The sequence below is a fragment of the Ptychodera flava genome, chromosome 4, assembly GCF_041260155.1.
Source record: "Ptychodera flava strain L36383 chromosome 4, AS_Pfla_20210202, whole genome shotgun sequence".
In the NCBI taxonomy this organism is placed as follows: Eukaryota; Metazoa; Hemichordata; class Enteropneusta; family Ptychoderidae; genus Ptychodera; species Ptychodera flava.
This window is the reverse complement of record NC_091931.1, coordinates 34,975,996-34,996,319: the sequence shown is the minus strand read 5'-3', so window position 1 is coordinate 34,996,319 and position 20,324 is coordinate 34,975,996. Positions and strand designations below refer to the sequence as shown.

At 36.0% G+C, this 20,324-nt stretch overlaps 2 protein-coding genes across 10 annotated transcripts in view; one reads left to right on the top strand and one right to left on the bottom strand.

Annotated features, from left to right (window-relative positions):
• The window catches only part of LOC139131557 (uncharacterized), a 28,482-nt gene extending 20,041 nt beyond the window's left edge, over positions 1 to 8,441 (top strand). For 4 of the 5 annotated variants that reach the window (XM_070697658.1, XM_070697660.1, XM_070697659.1 and 1 more), the window contains 6 exons: positions 191 to 320; positions 478 to 631; positions 1,267 to 1,396; positions 3,775 to 3,870; positions 5,663 to 5,804; positions 6,329 to 7,597. In XM_070697658.1, coding sequence (XP_070553759.1) covers positions 191 to 320; positions 478 to 631; positions 1,267 to 1,396; positions 3,775 to 3,870; positions 5,663 to 5,804; positions 6,329 to 6,541 — 865 coding nt within the window. In that variant the 3' untranslated portion in view covers positions 6,542 to 7,597. Of the gene's footprint in view, positions 1 to 190; positions 321 to 477; positions 632 to 1,266; positions 1,397 to 3,774; positions 3,871 to 5,662; positions 5,805 to 6,328 lie in introns of all 5 variants that reach the window. The other variant, XM_070697661.1, reaches the window with a different exon arrangement.
• LOC139131554 (copper-transporting ATPase 2-like) overlaps positions 8,390 to 20,324 on the bottom strand; it is a 34,489-nt gene continuing 22,554 nt past the window's right edge. For 4 of the 5 annotated variants that reach the window (XM_070697649.1, XM_070697652.1, XM_070697650.1 and 1 more), the window contains exons 11-21: positions 19,778 to 19,902; positions 19,120 to 19,254; positions 18,222 to 18,413; positions 17,922 to 18,104; positions 16,995 to 17,256; positions 16,563 to 16,706; positions 15,553 to 15,695; positions 14,603 to 14,806; positions 13,561 to 13,678; positions 12,743 to 12,845; positions 8,390 to 12,117 (exon numbers count right to left, since the gene is read on the bottom strand). In XM_070697649.1, the coding sequence (XP_070553750.1) occupies positions 11,892 to 12,117; positions 12,743 to 12,845; positions 13,561 to 13,678; positions 14,603 to 14,806; positions 15,553 to 15,695; positions 16,563 to 16,706; positions 16,995 to 17,256; positions 17,922 to 18,104; positions 18,222 to 18,413; positions 19,120 to 19,254; positions 19,778 to 19,902 (1,835 nt within the window). In that variant the 3' untranslated portion in view covers positions 8,390 to 11,891. The remainder of the gene's footprint in view (positions 12,118 to 12,742; positions 12,846 to 13,560; positions 13,679 to 14,602; positions 14,807 to 15,552; positions 15,696 to 16,562; positions 16,707 to 16,994; positions 17,257 to 17,921; positions 18,105 to 18,221; positions 18,414 to 19,119; positions 19,255 to 19,777; positions 19,903 to 20,324) is intronic. The other variant, XM_070697653.1, reaches the window with a different exon arrangement.

Sequence of the window (20,324 nt, the reverse complement as noted above, 5' to 3'; positions counted from 1 at the left end):
CATCTGTTGACAGACCGTAGTAAATTTGCAGACAGACATTCTTTAGAAGCCTATCACTATGATCAGTAATATTGTCTCCAATTTGTATTTGTTTGAATTTGTGATGTATAGTTTGTAAGCTTTCGAGAAGAGATGTGCTATCATGGGTATAACTCTGTAAAATATTGTTCGTTTTTTTCCCTATTTTTAGAGTACTCGCAAGTCAAGACATGAGTTTAAAAGATGATTTACAATTGTTACCTACATCAGAAGAATTTTTGGTGTACAACTACCCCACATCATCTGAGTGTTTACAAATGAAAATCCTTCTCAGAGAAAAGGTAAGACAAATATAATAAACAGGGTTGTACCACTGTATCAGTGTTCACATTCCAAAACTGACTGCCAGGATGCAATGAAACCATTATACTGAATTTCCGTTATTAAAGCTATGCAAAGAGACCTTGATGAAAATTGTAAATTTATGGTCTTTTTCAGGGAGCATCATTTACCAGCACCCCTTGTGATTTTATGGATCTAATAGGAAGACCCAATGGTTCTGGAGGCTTGTTCAGACTACAACACAAAGACAGATTAATTACAGGTTGTAGGACCATACTGGATTATGTTAATAGTGTAAGTGATGGTAAATGTGAGTATCCAATAAGCTTCATTCCAAGTGATGTCACTGCAGTGTAATTGATATGCAGAAATAAACATTTGTTCCAAAATTTGGACGTGGACTTTCAGAAATTATGCATACAAAATATGACAGCAATGGCACTTTGTTTCCACTAATGTTATGATGAAATTAATCACATGAAAATCACATGAAAGTGTTTAAAGGCCCAGTCTGCTTATCAGCTTGACAAAAATATACATAGATAAATAATACTATAAAATAAAAAAGTCTGACACTGTATCAGTAGTCAATATAAACAAGAATCAATGTCAGCACCTTGGATTGACGACCTTGGCTTTTAGGAGTTTGACCTCAAGCTGTGCAGTAAATACAGGTGCAAGACACGAAAGTTGTCCAACTTTCTGTTATCATTAATCAAAGTGACACAAATGATGTTGTATGTTTACAACAGCCAAAGCAAAAAGTCAGATTTTCTTTCTAAAATACGAGGATACTCCGACCCTTTTTTGCTGGATGGTTATTCATGTACAATGCTTCAAAAATACTATTCAAACATGACTTGCCCACAATTGACATGTAAGAGATTTTCCAACTCTGGTCATTAAAAAAACAACTTTGTGGTATCTTCCCACTGATTCCGACAGCTTTGTATCCCACTGATCCCAAACTGAAAGCGGAGTGCCAGTGTTGGCAGGCTTGGGACCAGACCATGAACTGGCTAGAGTTCAGCATCCTGTTTGAGAAGCAAGTGATCTCACAGAAACTACATGAGAGGTAAATGTACATAATACATGATTCAGGCATTTTAAGGGAATACATGTATGTCAGCTTCATCTCAAAACTAATGGAATAACTAGATAAAATTGTCATAGGATAAAAAAAATAAGACTAACACCATGTGAAAATGATCAGTGTCACCCTTACTTATTGCCAAATCTAAGGATTTAGGGTTGCAGGTTTAATGGGACAGCCCTTAATCGTTGGTTTTCACACAGTGTTTCCACTAAGGCTTATGCGCTAGTTGCACAATGTCTCTGACTGCTCTTGCTGTGGAATTTCATGTTTCACAATTTAAGTTTCAATCATTTTGATCGGCATTAGTTTTGGTAACGATAAAGATCAAAACTTGGGGCGAAAGGTGCAATCTCGGTGCCTATTTTACTCCTATATTTTAAGTTTAAGGTGGTTGGAAAGGCTAGAGCGTCAGTTATAAATTTCAACAAAACTATTAAAATATAAAAGTACTCAACATTCTCTGTGGAATAAAAAAAACTAGACATTTGGGCACAAAGGCATTGCAGAGTTACACCTGTTAAAACTTCTGAAAAACTGACCAAATAAGAAGAAGTTGGGGAGTCCTTAGTGTATTAACTATGGTAGAGGTCCCCTAGCTTTTAATAAAATGTTTGAAAAGGGAAAGTCATTATTTGCTGTTTTTCAGGAAAGTTTGACAAGGCGGTGCTGGCATTCAGAGTGAGTGAATGCTATTGTAAATGCATTTTTAGATTCTTTGAGTTTCAAAGAGGTGTCAAAAGTGAGATTAACCAAAAAAAACTGCTCTATGACTTCAAAAGAGGGGTGCAAATATGGCTTGTTTTCAACATTTTTGACAGAATATCAGTTTTCCTACATAATTGTATACCAATTTAATCCAACTTTAAAATGAGATATGGACATGGAATTTTTACAGCCTATTAACAAGGTTACAGATAAGATTTGTACGGCACAATTTTCCTGTATTTGAAGTACTTTTTGAAAAATCACATTTTGAAATTTGAAAGAATTTTTAATAATTTTTTGATATATAAACCCATGTAAAATCATAAAAACAAATTTTATTTACAAATCCTGCTGTACAAATCTTACAATAAATAGTGTCAACATATTTATACCTAATTTGGTAATATTAATACTATCCAATTATTATTAAATTCAAATATGTAAAAAAAATATGAAAAATTAAATTTTCATATTTACTGGCGTCATATTTCAAAATCATGGCTGCAAATATACAACTTTTATATTCTTTAGAGAAAACATTAACTAAGGGAGTTATCCTGAAAATTTGAACTAAATATCTTGATTCTAACACTTGAAATTTGACATTAACTCTGAGAAAAGAATTGGTGCAAAAATAGCCTTTCCAACCACCTTAAGCACTTGTTGGCAGTGCAATTGCCACCTAACACAAGGTATGCAAATGAGTTTAGGGTATGTTGTGACTACATGACCAGATTTATGTAACTCGATAAATTTGTAGAAGAAGCAACATGGCCGCCCCTGCGGCCACCTTCCCTTTCGGGCACCAAAGCCTAAGTTGCCAACCCACTCAAACCTTAGAGGGAACACTGTAAATTTCACATCAGTGCTTGTTGACATTTACTGTTTATGCGATTGTATCCTTTTATCTTCTTTAAAAGTTGTACTCAGCCAGTCAATTTACGAAGAGACAAAGCTGAAAAAACTTGTCCCTTTAAAAGGCACAGTAGAATATCCCACAGGGACAGATATTCTGACTCAAATTTTACAGTGCTTTTCTGATCTATCACGTGTGTGGGCTCATTGTGAACCTCTTAGAGAAAATAAACTTTTCACCACCTCATATTTGTGAAATTGGAAATTTTATATTTTTCCATGGGGTAAACACAGGGATGGGAGCCATTGCAGATATCAAATTTTGGTAAATTTAAATACATGTACCAAAAATTATTCCTCTGGTACCAAAACTGGCATGCTGACCCCAGATTTTATTAATGATTTTGAAAGAGAATGGTTGAAAGTTTCCATTAGGAAAGTTTAAGGAAAACTTCAGGTCTTTCACTTTCAAATAGAGTATTACCTTAAACCATTTGCATTGTCAGCTGAAGTGTTGATTCAACTCTTTTTATTTCTTTTGAATTAAACATTTTATAATCTATTTTAATGGAGTGTATGTAATCTCCTATCAGCCAATAATCCAGAATAATTTTGTTTCCCTGCTGTAGTATTATGTCATTTGGAAACTTAACTTTCAAATTGACAACTAAGCCATCAAAGCATGAAGACTAGATTTTTATGCAGGTTCATGTCCACATTGGGCATAGTTACTGTAAATACTGCAAACAATAAATATTTGTTCCTCTGTCGTTTTTCCTCTGTGTTGTGCATACCAGATTTACCGTCAATACTGTGGATGAACTGTTGGCTCTGAAAGATGACATCAAGTACTCAACAAAGAATCACCACATTATGGAAATCTACATGACAAGGTACAGAAATTGTTTCCAAATCATGAGCCAGTGATTGTGAAATGATGTAAAAGGCATGTTGTAAGACCATAACAATTTATGTACTGTGGTATATGCATGTTTAGGCCAAAAAAAACAAAAGAAATGTTTCTGGTCAGCACGCGCGTCACTTGAACAACAGCGCGTCACCCTTTTTTTTCTGTTTGTGGCTGGCAGCCGTGGCTGACAACAAACCAAAATGGCTGAAGAGAAAGAGAAAATTCTTTGGGGGCATGATCAGTGACTGCATGAACAGTATATATGTGACTATATTGATAAAACTATAAAACTGACCCTCCTCCCTCCCTTGAGGGAAAAAAAATAAAAATAAAAAAAATAAAATGTGCGTCGCCGCACCATTTTTAGCTCCGCTGTCAGAGACGCTGAGCTTATCAAATAGGTTGATTGTCCGTCATCGTCCGTCAGTCCGTCCATCCGTCCGTCAACAATTGGCTTCTTCTCTGAAACCGCAAGTCAAATTTCTTTGAAATTTGGTATGGAGGTTCATAGGAGTGACCTCACTCAAGTTTGTTCAAATCGTGGTGAAATTTGCATATTTGTATTTTTGGGGCATTTTTTGGTGTTTTTGGTAAAAAAATCTCCTCCTCTGAAACCACTTGTCTGATTGCTTTGAAATTTGATATGCAGTTTACTTAGGGTGACTTCAGACAGATTTGTTCAAATTGTGATGAAATTTGCATATTTGTATTTTTAAGGCAATTTTTGTAATTTTTGGTAAAAAAATCTTTAAAAAATCTTCTTCTTCTGTCAGATAGGTTTGATATTTGGTACATATGTTCCTAGGGATGATCTATTTCAGATTTGTTCAAATTGTGCAGAAATATGCAAATTTGCATTTTTAAGGCAATTTTTGCGATTTTTGGTCAAAAATTGTATTTGTCAAAAAGTACTGGTCTGATAGTTTTGAAATTCAGTATACAGGTTTCTAGAGATGAACTAAGTAATATATATTGGGGCAACTTTAGCCGTTTTTGGTCAAAAAATGTGTTTCTCAAAAAGTACTCATCTGATAGCTTTGAAATTTGGTATACAGGTTTCTGTAGATGAACTAAATTTGGTCTTTTTGAAATTATGATGAAATCTGCAATTTTTATTTTTGGGGGCAATTGTTGCCATTTTTGGTCAGAAAATTTTATTCTCAAAAAACTACTCATCAGATAGCTTTGGTTGACATGTTCTTAGGGATGATCCGATGTGATATATTCAGAGTATGATGAAATCTTCAATTGTGTATTTTTGCAGCTATTTTAGCCACTTTTTTCTGGCCACTGCATTGAGCTATCAAAGATTTCCACCTTCTTCATCAACAAGTGTCAAAAATAGTTATTCTCTACAAAAACACAGCAGAGCTATATCGGCCGCTAGGTCGCTTGTTTAAAGAAAGACCTGACCAGAAAAAGTTCTTTTCTTTTTTTTGGCCTTATATGCATAAATTTATTATTAGATATGTGTATGAAACAAGGTTTAGACTGTGTCAAAATTATAGTATTAGCAGTAAGCGAGTTACCCTTTCACCCCCAGTTCCCTGTATACAGGTCCAACTTTACCATAGAAAACAATGGATTTGGGACAAACCATGGTGGTGAAAGGGTTAAAGCACCTTCTGTCAAAAGTTTCATGCTTAGCCTTGAAGCTGTACTAGCATTCGGGTGATGCAATGATGGGTGTACATTTGAGTCCAGTAGGTTGGTAAAATTGCATGATAAGTCATGTAAAACTTGTTGAAGAACACATTTTTTGTCCTATTCAATAGAGTGACAGAAGACAGTCCAGTATTCCAGCATTTATCAGAGTACAGTGATTTGATCAAGACTGAAGAAGAAAAACAGAAAACAGAAGAGCTTTATCATGAATTGCTCATCTCTCGACTCCAACACTTAGAAAAATCACTGCAGGTAAGATGGTGGTTCTTCTGGAAAGACAAAATGCATCCCTTTTAAACACTTCGAAAGAAATCTCCACTCTGGTCAAGAGATGAATAGAAAGAGAATTCTCCCAGTTATGGTGCTTAACCATGTGCCAGTGACCGTATCAGTGCCTTCTCTGATGTAAGACCATGAGTTCTCAGCTCTGATACGTCCTGTTCATCTCATCATCAACTTCTTTTGTGTACCTGAACTAATTTCAGGATGGCAGCCCAGTATCATGACAGAACAGAAATTTCCCTGCTGTATTATGTCTGGTTCTTAAAAGTATTTGCTGTTTATCATAACAAAATTGCTGTTCCCATATCGGTATCTTGTCCGCTCTGCAAAACTCTAACTTGACATTGAACCTCATTGTAACTTTCATGACCTATGGAGCCTGGTATGTTTCAACTTTGAGTCCTCATATACTTTGCCTTAAAACGAAATTTCAGGAGTTTTATAATTAAAAACTAAACTAAATTAAACTTCTGTTTTTGTTCCACAATTCACAGGACAGAGAATATTTGGTCGGTGATGAAGTCACTCTAGCAGACGTCGCCATTTACTGTCGACTGCTGTTCTTTCCACTGATTGGCTTACACATCACACAAGAAGACTACCCAGGTGTGAGAGCATGGATGGACAGACTCAAACAACGTGAAGCCTTCAAAGAGGAGACTCTACACTTTGAGAAAACTATGGGCAAATACAAGCCACCAGAATGAAAATAAACTTCAAGAGTAATGTTTGAAGGTTAAAAATTCACTCTTCTTCCAAAACATGGGAGTTTTCGAAGTGCAAAGTCTGGTGTTATTTGTAATTTTTTTCTCGAAAAATAGAGAAAGATCCAATAGAGTACAATTTTGATTTTCAATATCCACCTTGATGTCCAAAAGTTTACATTTTTTCTTTTACTTTCAAAAAAATTTGCAATTGGCATGTGACATTTTAACATAAAAAACCACTCATCTTTTTCTCATAAATTCAAAATGAATTGTGTTTTTAGATGTTCAGTTTCAATACACCAACAGACTATGCAAATTTTAGTATCAAAATCCGTGAGATGAAACAGAGGATCATGTAATTTTCTATAAGACAGTGGGACATGTTAAAGTAAGTTAAAATAAACATTTGTTATAAACATTTGTGAACAAGGAACAATGTTTCCAAATATATACTTGGCAACATATTACTTTCCAAAGGAAAATCATGCTAAAAAGATAATTACAAATTAATTTTCAATCATTACTTCTTATGTTCTTTTTGTTGCATTATCACAGCATTCAATGCAAAAGACAGAGAATAGCTATTGTGTTAGTCAAACATATCAAGAGTGTGTGGACTTTGACATTAACACAATGATTACCCTCTGTCACAATGTCAACTTGATGCATATTTAACATCTGTCAATGCTGTTTGTTTTTCTTTGACGAAAATATTTCTCCTTATTTTAACATGTTTTATCTTGTGCTGACAGAATTCAGCTGCCATCATACTTGTAGAGGTAAGATATACACGTTTTGTGATGGACCAGAGATTATACCATCCAAGTATTTATGTGTTAATGGCGAGGTTGACTTTTCTCAGAGTTTGAGTATTCATTTTATAGTGAAGTAGAGACCAAAAAATGGAAAAGATTTTTTTGGCAGAAGCTCAAAAATGGAAAAGAGTTTTGTTTCTTATCAAGGCACAAATTGATGTAGACTAGCAATATAAGCTTTCCTTGCACTTGAAAATACATTAAATATAAAAAAGAATTAAATGACTGCTATGTACACCAGAAATCGTCAATGTCTCAATCTTTACTGTTCTTGATGATGAACTTGTCGATGGGTAGAGATGGCTTTCAAGAGCCTCAGATCTCTGAGCCAGAGCAGGGAGCCCCAGAGATCAGAGTTAAGAGCAAGCAGCCTTCTTACCAGCATGGTGAAATATAAAAGTAATTTTGACCCTCAAAACTATATATTAGGCATAAACAGAGATGTATTTTAAATGATGGCCTTGTTGGTCTTTGAAATTTTGCAGTTTGTTGGCCTACAATTTAGAAAGCAAAATGTCAAGGATGTGAAGAGCAAGAAGTATCTTGAATGAAGAAAACTTTATTCCCACAAATAACAAATGTGTTGTGACCTAACAGGCTGTAAATCTTGGCCAACAATTGTTATAATCTGATTCTTTCTTTATTGATAGTGTTACCTGGTCATTCAAGCCTTGCTGCACACAGCATGTCACTCTGAGCCAGATGTAGAGTTATGATTTAGATTTTGAATAAACAGCAAAGACATGTAATTTAGAAACTTTGAATCCTTGGTCTGTGCGCACCAAATCATTGACCTGACAGTCAGTTTGTGTAGTGTCATTATGAGTCACTACATTCTAATGTTCAATAACAACTCTGTTTTGAAACAATCTTTCTTTAAAAAAAACTATGTACATTTCGCACTCACATAGTCAACACTAAGTTGACTAAGCCATACACAAACCACAACTGGAGCATAACATGCACTATGTGTGGTAGGAAGCTCAGAACAATCTTTAGTATCGCAGTCATAAAAATATGCAGAGATCAAAAATTGCTTTCATAAAAAGTTTTATTACAACCTCAAAATTATTTACAAAAACTATCTCCCTTCCTCTGAATTCATACAAATTACATCTGTTGGTGGATACAAAAGAAATTCCATTCTTTACTGCTATCAATATTGTGTTTACACAACACAAATAATTGGCTATGACCTCAGAGAAGTCCTATTGTGTAAACAAAAATCAGCTATGTTACTGCTTGGAGTTGTGTGCAAGGGTCAAAGTTCATTGACACAGATATAATATGTTAACAGGTAATCTGTTATTAAGTGCAAGAAACCACAGACCCTAGAGAAAAATGTTTCTCCAAGGGTCTATGAAGAAACTATACCAGGCTATTTTTTTTTAATTGGAATATAAAGTTTTGACTCCCACTGCTGTGGTCAAGTTCAACAAATGGAAGCAACTTTCTGATTGAGTTCGCTTAAGTGCTGTGAGATTCATTAAGTATGCAGTTATGTATTGTTTTACCTGTTACCAATAGTCTTGACTATTTCAAATGTTGCTTTCAATCCACGTGGAAAGTTCAGAAAATGGAGTTTACATTCCTTTGAACTGCAAATGTATGAAAAAAATCTCCTATATAGTATACAGATCAGTGCTAATGCAATATATCCAGGGCTATACACCTTTCTTAGCTCTACAAAAAGTTTGGGTGATGTGTCACCATATGATGAATTCTCCTAATATAATTGAGGTTAAGCTACCATGTGATGTACAATTCAGTACTTTCAGTGAAATTTATACAGAATAGACCGAAATTTTGAAAATAAAAACTTTTCATGAAAGACCATAAGAACGAGAATTTGTACGATAAATATCCCAAGATATAGAAAGTAATAATCATAGACCAACTAAATACATCAACCATTCAAAATTATTCAACATTTTAATAATATACCTAGATGGACAACATTGGAAAATAAGTTTTATATTGTAAAGCCTGAGTAAACGTAATGTAAGAATTTTCTGCATTGATGAAGAATCTTGATCAACAGTGAAATAAAAAGAATTAATCTTTTGAACTTTCGGTTTCCCGTCATAGAGAGAAACTTGCAATTTGTATGGGTGTAACCAAGCGACCAAGTTGTCTGTATGCTGAGTGACTAACTCAGTTGGTGAGATGTATGCATGCAGAATGAATTTTTTCACCGCTACCTGTGAAAACCACCCTTGTCTTTTGCATCAGCAAAGTTGGACCTTTCGTTACAATAGTGGGTAAATTGCCGTTTTTTCATTCAACAGCCCCAACACATGTACGACTGGAAGTCTAAATGGAAAGGGATGACTCATGCCTGTTACAGCCACTCAGCTGTTTCCATAGGTCTTTCACCTCATTTCCTTCAGGAGAGGTCCGAGCCGCTACACATGAAATTTGCCACAAAGTCAATAGGGCCATGCCAAATATGGCAAGGAAAGGGTTAATAAATCTATATCTGATATGCAAGTGCTGTCTGCCCAATCATCAATCACCTTGTGAAATTGACAGCTGATTGTTTTCAGCATCTGATTGCCGAGTTTGCCTGAAAAATCAATAGCTTAATTAGAGGCAGTGTGGCCATAAACATACCCAGTACAACTGAATAGTAATAAACCTCTTAATAAGTTTAAAATCTTGTCTTTCACTCCATTGTAACTCACTTTACTGAGATTCGAAATCAGACATCCTCATGCCATTCATGTTCACCCTTGTCAGTTTCACACAGTTGTAGATAAACATTTCATCAAATATCAGTCAACAAAGTTGAGTTTCTTTATATTCAGTAAGTTTTTTGATTTGACATTGCATGGCATGTCCAGTAAATAATACGGTGACCAGAGCATGAACATTTTTTTCAAATATACATATGGTAAAATATTGATTCTTCACATAATTTTTGAAATATTGAATAGACCATATACACAATAATTACAAAATTTTACATCTCTTCTCAGTTGCTATAATATTCTAAATTCAGTCGACTGATAAATTCAGAGTTAATCAGCTCCATATGTAAAACACTTGGATAAAAGAAGCTGCAGCTGTATTTCCACAACAGCAATAAAATTGGTAAAAACAAAAGAGTAAACACCTTGGCCCATAGAGGGCAGTATCTAAATTATATATTCCTGGAGATATGTTTAAAAGAAGCGAGACGTTGATGTGCTTCAGGTCAATGTTATGGTCATATTTGATGAGGATAAGCGCGGGTGTGCATGTTTGGTGCATCATAATCCCTATTCTAGAAATCTCTCACACAGAGTTTGTGGTCAGTCACCTATTCTCACACTCACTCTGCCTCGTCAGCGACATAGAGGGCTGTAATTATCTGAATCATTCACACATGTTCTAAACCACGCATGTTGAAAATTCCAAAGAGAGTTCTATCGCATTGAAGGGAAAAAGACACTCTCTGAAAAGAATTTTTGTAAATATCATACTTTTTAAGAAATCACATCTGCGACTGCAGCTTGATTGATGTTGATTGATTGGCAAAAAACCCTCTTTCACACTTTATAGACAGAGTGAACAGAGACACCAATGACATCATTCCAGCATTTTGCGAGAGGTCTAAAGTAATAGGCAAAAAGCTACTTCAGCATGGTTCCATGTTCTGTACCACTATATCTAGTTTTTACTTCAATATTGCGTTTAGCCATTTTCTATTGCTGACTGGAGCTTGTCCACTCTTGCCCTGCCCCCCTCCAAGCCAAAATCTAAATTTCTTTAACATATGCTCAAAATATTCAACAGCCAATCTTCAATTTTTCGTATTGTACTAAAAGTGCAACTACAGTATAATTGATCTCTACAGAGTTGTGCAAAACTACGACAGGCTGACAGTAAATTTTTGACATTATACATGATTGTAATTAAATATCTTAAACATTGAGCTGAGTTGCCCACTTCAGCTGATCGTCCATTGAACCAAACCACTGTTTTCAGATGGGTTTTCTGGCCGTTTGGGCCAGGATTTTTTTTATCAGGTATATTGACAGGGTTTTAAAAAATTCTGGTCTTTGAGAAATTGATCACAATATTGTACCGATGCAGTAAATAGCCACTACACATACCGTAGTCCTAATGGGAAAGCCTCATAGGGGCCAGTGTGGTAAATTTGCTATCAATAATTCATTATGACAAGACAGTCTGCTTGCAGACCCTGTTTTGTATGACTGCAGTAACTGTATTGTGTCAGCAAGGGCGATTCTTTATTATTTTAAATGGAACCTTGGCTGACTACTCCTGAAACAATCAGCTGTGGTATTGACATTGAACCTTTATGCAATGAGCGAGGAGTTTACAAAGAGTGGGATAATGCTGGAATACTGTAAGGATAACACGGAAGGACTATTCTTGAAACAGATTTTGATATTCCCACACTATTTTAAGAATTTAAACTCACATGCTCAATTGAGTAATTTCCTCTTTGCATTGTTTTCGCATTGAAATATTTCATTATGAACTTTGACCTTTGAACCCATCATATTGACCAATGAATTGGCAGCAAATTATTCCTCTTCTTCGTCATCATCATCAAGCAGTCGCCTCTCATCATCTCGCTTCGTCTTACTTTTCTGCTGAGCTCTAGATGGCTTCTTTCTTGGTTGCAGTTCGATGTCCTCTGCATCAGAGTTTGCCACTATCCCATCATCTCGTGGAGTTGCCGTGGAAACAGTCTTTTGGATTTCCAGAAAGTCGTCTGTTTCTAGCTTGTCAGCTGATGGCTTTTTATATCTGTTGGTGTGGTATGGACAGTCAAACAATTTTCACACATTTAGTTTTTTTTTCAAGAGTGCTTTAAACTCGGATGAAACAAAGCATGTAAACAATTATTGACAAAAATAATTAATTTATGATATAAATCAGAAAAAATATCACTTTGATTGGCTGAATCGTTCTCACAAAATATTATTTGTGATCACTTTTTTGCAAAGACAAAAGATTTTACCCAAAAGGTCTGTCAAAAATATTTGTCTCCATGGAAACGATAAAATGCACAGGATGTGCTCTTTTCTACTTTTTGCCTCAAAGACATGGTACAGTACATGATCTTATTTCTGGAGGCATTTATGACCTTTACATATTCTGACTTCAATACTTGCACGCCAACCTAGCTCTGGCCTGACCTTCAACTGCCCTGTGAACTCGAACTTGATCTCTCAAAACATGCATTACCATAATCATCACCATAATGAGTATTCCAGCGCACCATGTAATTTGAGCATGTGGGAACACAATTCTACAAGCAACTTAGATGCATGTACAATTGTTGACGGAAACATTTTTGTTCTCAATTTGCCATAGTGATATACAAAATGGGAAATTCCATTTGAAATGGGAATTCCTTCTGGATACTCACAATTTCAGGAGAAGTGATGAAGTGACAACAGACACTGAAGACATGGCCATAGCACCAGCTGCCATCCATGGTTGTAACATCAAACCAATTGGCATTAGAACACCTATGAAAATACAGAAGAATGCATCAATTTCAAACAATATTGACATATAGCTGCAATTTTTTCTACTTATTGTACTTTAATTTCGATGACAATTCCCATGAAACACAAAGTTTTGATTAAACAAGTAGAGGCCACCTATAGAAGATTATGCGATAGGTCTTCAGACACATGATTCTTCTAAACCAATCATATGCCTTGTCTCAAAACACTAAATAGACTGGCCAATTATATCAATGCCATAAGGTGACAGTCAGACAACTTATAAATAAAAGTCACTCTATGCAGGACATTAAGTCACAGTAAAGGTCACCTATGTCATGGGAAATTCTCCAGGCCATACACTGCATGTTTGGCATTCTGTGAAACCACGTTCAAGGCCACTGGTAAGCCTTAATGTCACTTGTGTACACACATATATCATAACTGTAAGTAAATGATATGGCTCACCCAAACTTTGAACTGTCGAGTCAAGGTCAGATTATGCCATACTCAAAAAGTTCAAAGATACAGAGAGCTGACTCCTTTTCCTTTAAAACTGGAAACTTACTTTTTTTAAAAATTAAAATTTGACAACAAAAATCTGTACGCACGTGTTTGCAAATATCCTGTTAAATTTACATTCACAATTGCAGAGTTCTTTCTCTTTTGAAATCTATTAATCAGATAGTTCTTCCTTCATGAGGTGACTGAAAAAAACTGGTTCATACAATCTTACCTGCAGCAATGGGAATTCCAATCAAGTTGTAAATGACAGCAAAACCAAAGTTGCAGTGAATTCTCCGTACAGTATGCTTGGACAGATCAATTGCTCCGACAACATCCAGTAAATTATTCTGTCGACAACAAAAGGAAAATACCTCGGTGATTTAGAGTCAGTAGCCTATTTATTTTATTGCCTGCAAGTTTTGAAAGGTTTTCATAAATACACTGTGGCAAGACAGATAAATACAGCATTAAGACAAATCTACATTGCAAATCTCCACTATCCTATGGGGTATATTTTTAATATTTGTTTATCAGGTACCCTGGGACCAGCAAATTACACCAGATGGTAAAATGGCCTATATCTTTTCTTCAGGTGTGCCTGTATTATTTTCAAAATAAAACTGCCTGCTGCAGAATATGTATTGCCAGTACTGAAACTTATAGATATCAGAAAAGTGAAGCATACAACATGTGTATTTCCTTGCATCAACACACACTAAGAATGACTGCTTTGTACTCTGCATGACATAGATCCATTAGCGAAAAACTAATATTATTCTTTGAAGTGCTATGAGAAAAAAAAAGAATATTTTTTTTTCTAATCATGTGATATGCAACAAATACGTGAACCTAGCAAATCAAAACGTTGATTTTATCATCCTTCATCTTCTCCGCCATCACAGACATGTAATGAACACTTACTTAGCAGATTTTAACATGCAGACATAGCATACACACTACTTGTGTTCTGCACATTTTGCTTAACACAAGTATTTCACTGTTAACAATGTATTTTATTTTTCATCTAATCATTGTATTGGAATATTTTACACACTTGTTGGTCCTGTCTCACAATGAGTATGATATAATTCCTTTTTCCATTAGAATAACCCCAATCAAAGACTGGGGTTATTCTATGGAAAAACAAATGATATCACGTCTAGCTTAGCGTATAGTGTTGGTGATCACCATTCACTATTTAATAAGTATCTATGGGCACCATGACAACATCAATTTCAAACCCCCCTTGTGTAAAATACAACCTATCTCACCTTGATAAGCACTACATCCGCAGCTTCCACGGCGACATCTGTTCCTGTTCCTATGGCAATGCCCACATCTGCCTGGGCCAGAGCCGGTGAGTCATTGATGCCATCGCCCACCATGGCAACACAATGACCTTTGGCCTGCAGCTGTTGAACTTTGTCAACTTTGTGAGACGGCAGGACTTCGGCAAAGACTACATTAATCCCAATCTGAAAGACAGAAAATTGTCAGTATGGTTGGAAATACCTTGAAAACAGGTGCATGGCTTATAGAATATTTATTATGTAAGTTACTTATCACATGTGATTAAGATGATATCGTGCCCCTATATTTACTTTAATAACAAATCTATCTTGCTTATAATTTTAATTATTTGAAAATATTATGCCAGGCTGGACATTACATAAGACTTATAACTTATATATATCTAAGGCTAAGCTGTTACTTTTAATGAATGTTTTTCTATATTCTTATCATGTTTGTGAAACAGACTTCTCTCTCGGTGCACAAAATCTTCTCAAAATGCCAGGTGTTCGAACTGTCAACACAGTGTCTACGTGCATAATGTCCGATGTTATTGTGGGAATCTGATTTCTAGCCCAGAATTCATTTGTCAACAATGAAGGTTGCAAATTTCACAAAATGGCTTGTGTTGGCAAGGGCCATTACTTTGCATTTCTACTTCCTTTGGAGGGACAAATAAAAACAAACTTTTTTCACAGAATAAAGCAATGGGCAAAATTGTTAAAAGTTACGCTATTGTTTCTTTCACAATTAATTTCTGTAGATAGTTTCAGATCAGATGAGGCAGTAATGCTTAAGCTAGTTTAATTTCATGGTATACAAAACTTCAGCCAATCAGGAAATCACTTCACATTGCTTAGAAAATATCCGCTTCCTACAAATATATTTCAAATTTGTTAAATTGTTAAAAAAGAAGACACCGTGTTCTTACCTGGCTAGCGATGGCCGTTGCTGTCTTCCTGTTGTCCCCTGTCAGTAGAATCACAGTCAAACCCATCTTCTTCAGTGTGTGCACTGCTAATGCTGCGTCTGGTTTGACACTATCAGCGAGGGCTATGGAGCCAACGATGATGCCTGGAGTGTTGAAGGAAAATGATAGGAACTTGAAGATAACTATTGCGGACAACTTACATTACGCTTACAAGTTAAGAAAATAGTACTACTGTTTTTCTTGGAGAGTCCTTCACTTCCTATGTATCCTACACTATGCAGTGCTGAAGTTCAAAAGCTGATTTTGCCAAATGTGATCTCACTTTCTGTTGAAACAAAATGGATAGTAGTACTGATGACAATATTTAATATTATCCTATTGCGAGTCTCTTGTGCCTTTCAGTGATTTCAACATTCGAAAATGCTATATGGAATTATTTGCAGCCCTGGATGAAATCTTCAATATACCTACAGTATATCCATCAGTTGCACTGATTAGGATTACATGTCAAGTTCACAAACGTTCTGAAGAGGGTAAGCAGTCACATTAACAGAAGTGTATCTTTTTAACCCTTTGAGCACTGTAATTTTCTCCCGCCAAAATTTTGGTGCAAAATTTTAGCAATTTTTATGAATTGTTCTGTAATTTTTTGATAATTTTGGACCAAATGGACATCACATTTCATTGGCTACATTTTTTTCTCAAAATTTTTGCAAAAATAGGAGAAAAATTGACTGGCATTTATTTCACAAAGGGGACAAAAATAGACTTTGGCGCTCAAATGGTTAATTCTGCAGTTGCAAAAATAATGTGATAGTTGGTTGCATACAGACTGAGCTTAGAGTAAGGGTATTCTCAAGCTTAAATTTACTCCTTTTAAATTCAGATGATGTCAAGTCTCACTAGCCTAGAGCTTGTATGACGGATTTATTTCTGACGATGGAACACATATTTTTTATTTTAATTCACAATATAATAATCTTTTTTTTGTAAAGATGGAAGAAGCTCACCATCGATAGCCACTAGGACAGCAGTTTGTGCTTTCTCCTCGTGAGATATCATGGCATCATCCATCTCCATGGTAACCAGCAAACCATGACGCTTCATCCACTCACGGTTGCCTAGTAACACTGAAAAGCTCTGGCCAAGGACAGCTGTTGAAACAAAACGTGCCGAGTGTCAAAGCAACACATATACATTATGATTTATAATTGCATGGATCCGTGAAAGATACTAATTGAAAGCTGACAGTTTAATTTACATAAAGATCTAAATGTGACAGATTGAGAGAAACACAAAATGCTGACTGGCTTAGCAAAATGCATATAGAGATCCATTTATTTTAAGCGAATATGATATTTGCATAACGCACTGCCATTTCCTTTTATTTACTTCATGCAATTCACAGAAAGAGGAAGCAGTCATTCCATGCGATTATTTACCAATATCACTGTCACCCTGAGTACTACCATCCCCTGTACCACCTGCCCCATTGGCTCTGTCAACCAGTACACCGCCATTCGAAGAGGTGGATGATGAGGTGGATGATGCTGATGATGATGATGGTACTATCAATGTCTGTTCAGTCTCACCATTGACAGGGTCTGTCAACAACGGTTCTATGTTACTGACTGTGCACTTCAAGCCGCATCCGGGAACTGCCTGGAAATCCGTACACTTGCCGAGATTTTCAGCTCCAAGTGACTGCAAATCATGGATCACAAAGTTACAATGTCAAGACATACAGGAAACTTTAAATATTTCATGAACTAGATTAGTTTATATGTAACAAATGCCACAGTCCATACCAGTAATTGACTCTAAATGCATAATATCTGTACACATTCCTCTGTCTCTATCTTTTCTCTTTGTAAATCAAGTTCATTACTTGCTTGATTTTCACTGAGACTCCACAAAAATTTATAACTTCATGTACCTTTCACTTTTAGTGAAATAAACTTCATTAATTAATTTTTCCCTCATTATTGAAGACCAAAACACTATTTGCAGGTTCACTGTCTTTCTGATTGGAACACTGAATAAATCACTGTGTGGTTTACTAGAATAGTGGTCTAGCATAGTCTCACATGAGTCTTGCACGGAAAATAATTTTCCTTCAGAGATTAGGCATTTTTATGCTAACCATATTTCATGTTGTATTACATTACAGGAACATATTCAACATGTTTAAATAGCTTTACAAATATTACAGACTAACAAATTATCAACAAAGACAAAATTCCTTGAAAAAAGTTGTCTGTTTGCTTTGCTGAAAGACAGTCATGGAATTCAATTGTGCATTGGTCCATTAAATTTATTCAGTAAGAAAATCTGTGCCTGCGGTGACCAATACCGTATGCGTTCATTACCTGTTTGGCATGTTTTGTGATGGCTATGCCAATGGGATGCTCACTGCTGCTCTCTGCAGTGCCAACGATGGCCAACAGTTTACGAAGAGTGCACACGTTGCTGTTCACAAAGGGCTGAGTTTCCACGACTTTAGGAGTCCCCTGGGTGACAGTTCCGGTCTTGTCGAAGATTATTGTCTGCACCTGTAAAAAATCAGCACTTATGGCATGAAAATACAACTCTTAAGAATGATGATGATAATAATAACAGTAATATCTATTCGCATGCTTACTGGGAAGACATCAAAATGGCAGAAATACCTTATGAGCTGTTTCCAGTGGTTCACCACCTTTGATCAAAATCCCATTGGTTGCACCAACTCCAGTCCCAACCATTACAGCGGTAGGGGTGGCCAGCCCAAGAGCACAGGGACACGCTATACAGAGAACTGCGATGGCACATCTGAAGGCGAATTCCCAGATGACCTCGTGAGGATTCCTGTCGTCATCAATCTACGTGATTAAAAAAAATTAGTCAAACTGTAAAATCTTAGTTTTCAATATCAGAAATTTTCTAAGTCTTCTCTGGTCAACATCATCAATAAGGAACAGAACTGAAAAGAATTTCCAACAGTGAGATACACTGATACATTTGCAGACAAAACACATAATACACCAACATTATTTTTTGTTTTCTCGTTTTCAATGAACAAATAGAAACATGGGTTAGTTACAGACAGTTGCAGGATACTAACTGACCTAACACTAATATCATACATGTACTATGATGTAATATCATCCTATTGGGCTGTCTGCCCTCATACTTTCAGCATTTGTGAACTCTTGAAGTCAGTTTTACATTTTCTTGAAAATTTTCTTGACTCAGTTCTACACCGGCAAGTGGTGATATGCAAAATTTTCTCAAGTCAAGAAGATGACTTGAGTCCGTTGTTCAATACATTGGCTTGTAGGGCACACTACAAGGAGGTATGTTTTCTATCTGTGTATCATGCAAGACATGCTACAAACAAGTAGATCAGAGTAATTGGAAACATTGCTTCCATAAGTCCATGGGAGAAAACCAGGGAGTTGGTCCAACAGGGATTTTTAGCCTGGGCGGTAGGTTGAGTGCACTGCCCAAAGCACTGGATGTTTTGTACTTTGCATATTATTCCAACATCATTGTAATAATGATAACAGAAATCTAATGGTAACTCACTTTCATTCCCTCGGTGATGTAATGATAATTCCTGTATCCAAGACACACATGTACCATCAGAGTTATCAGTGATATCAATACAATACAAGGCACAAAGTATCCCGCTATACGGTCAGCCAGTCTTTGTATGGGAGCCTGAAAATATGATTTCAAGAAAGTGAGAAGTTTTCAAACTGTGATAGTCTCTCACTAAAATTATACATATTGGTTAAACATAGAACAGCTTCTCTTCACCAAGCTGTTTAATACAGGCCGACATCATGCTGTTTCGAGAACAAAAATTTCAACCAGTGCAAAAAATTACTGAGTGCTTGAAAAAGAAACAGTCAGGAAGAGATTAAATTTATTCAGCATGCAAACTGAATCATATTTTATGGTAAGCTATGGCTGTTTCATTATGCTGTGCTGGCCTGCATAGTTCAAATTACCATACCTGCAAATGTCACTGGCACTGGAAAAACTCATGGTAGAATTCAAATAAAGGGCTCTTTGAAATTATTCAAAGCAACAACCTTACTTCAAAAGAGTAAAACAGACACAGACCCTAGGAAGGACACCCCCAACCACAAATGCAACCACAAAATATAAAAGCATTTTGAAATGATGGACACAAGATGAACAAATTTTGGGATGTTGAATCTCTATGCCTGATACGCACCTTAGAAGTCTGTGCTTCTTCCACTAGTTTGACAATCTGTGCCAGAGTTGTGTCGTTGCCCACATGTGTGGCCTTGATCAACATTGTGCCATGTTGATTGATAGAACCACCAATCACTGCAGCTCCTGTGAAACATCAACGTTTGCAAAATGGGCAATGTTAACCGTGTGACATATGAAGCTAAATCCAGGAAGTTGGCGTGTCTATCATTTTCAACATGAAACTATTTGTAACTACAGCTGTACCGTCATGTCATTACAGGGGCTGAAGAAAAGACAGTGAACATAACTTTTATCATCCATGCTTTGTCATGAAGGACATCATCACACGGTAAAAAGTTTATCTGGTGGTCATCAAGAAATTTGATAGAAACGAACTATTTTCTATGGAACTGTACACCCCTGTTAAAGGAAACAAGGGAGCTACGCCTTTGGGATGATGCTGTATCACCAAGCTATATGAATGAAACTTAGACAACCAGGGTTTACATTTTTGTTGTTTGGCAACAAGATCTTACAAAATCAGGATACAGAAATGTTTACTCTAA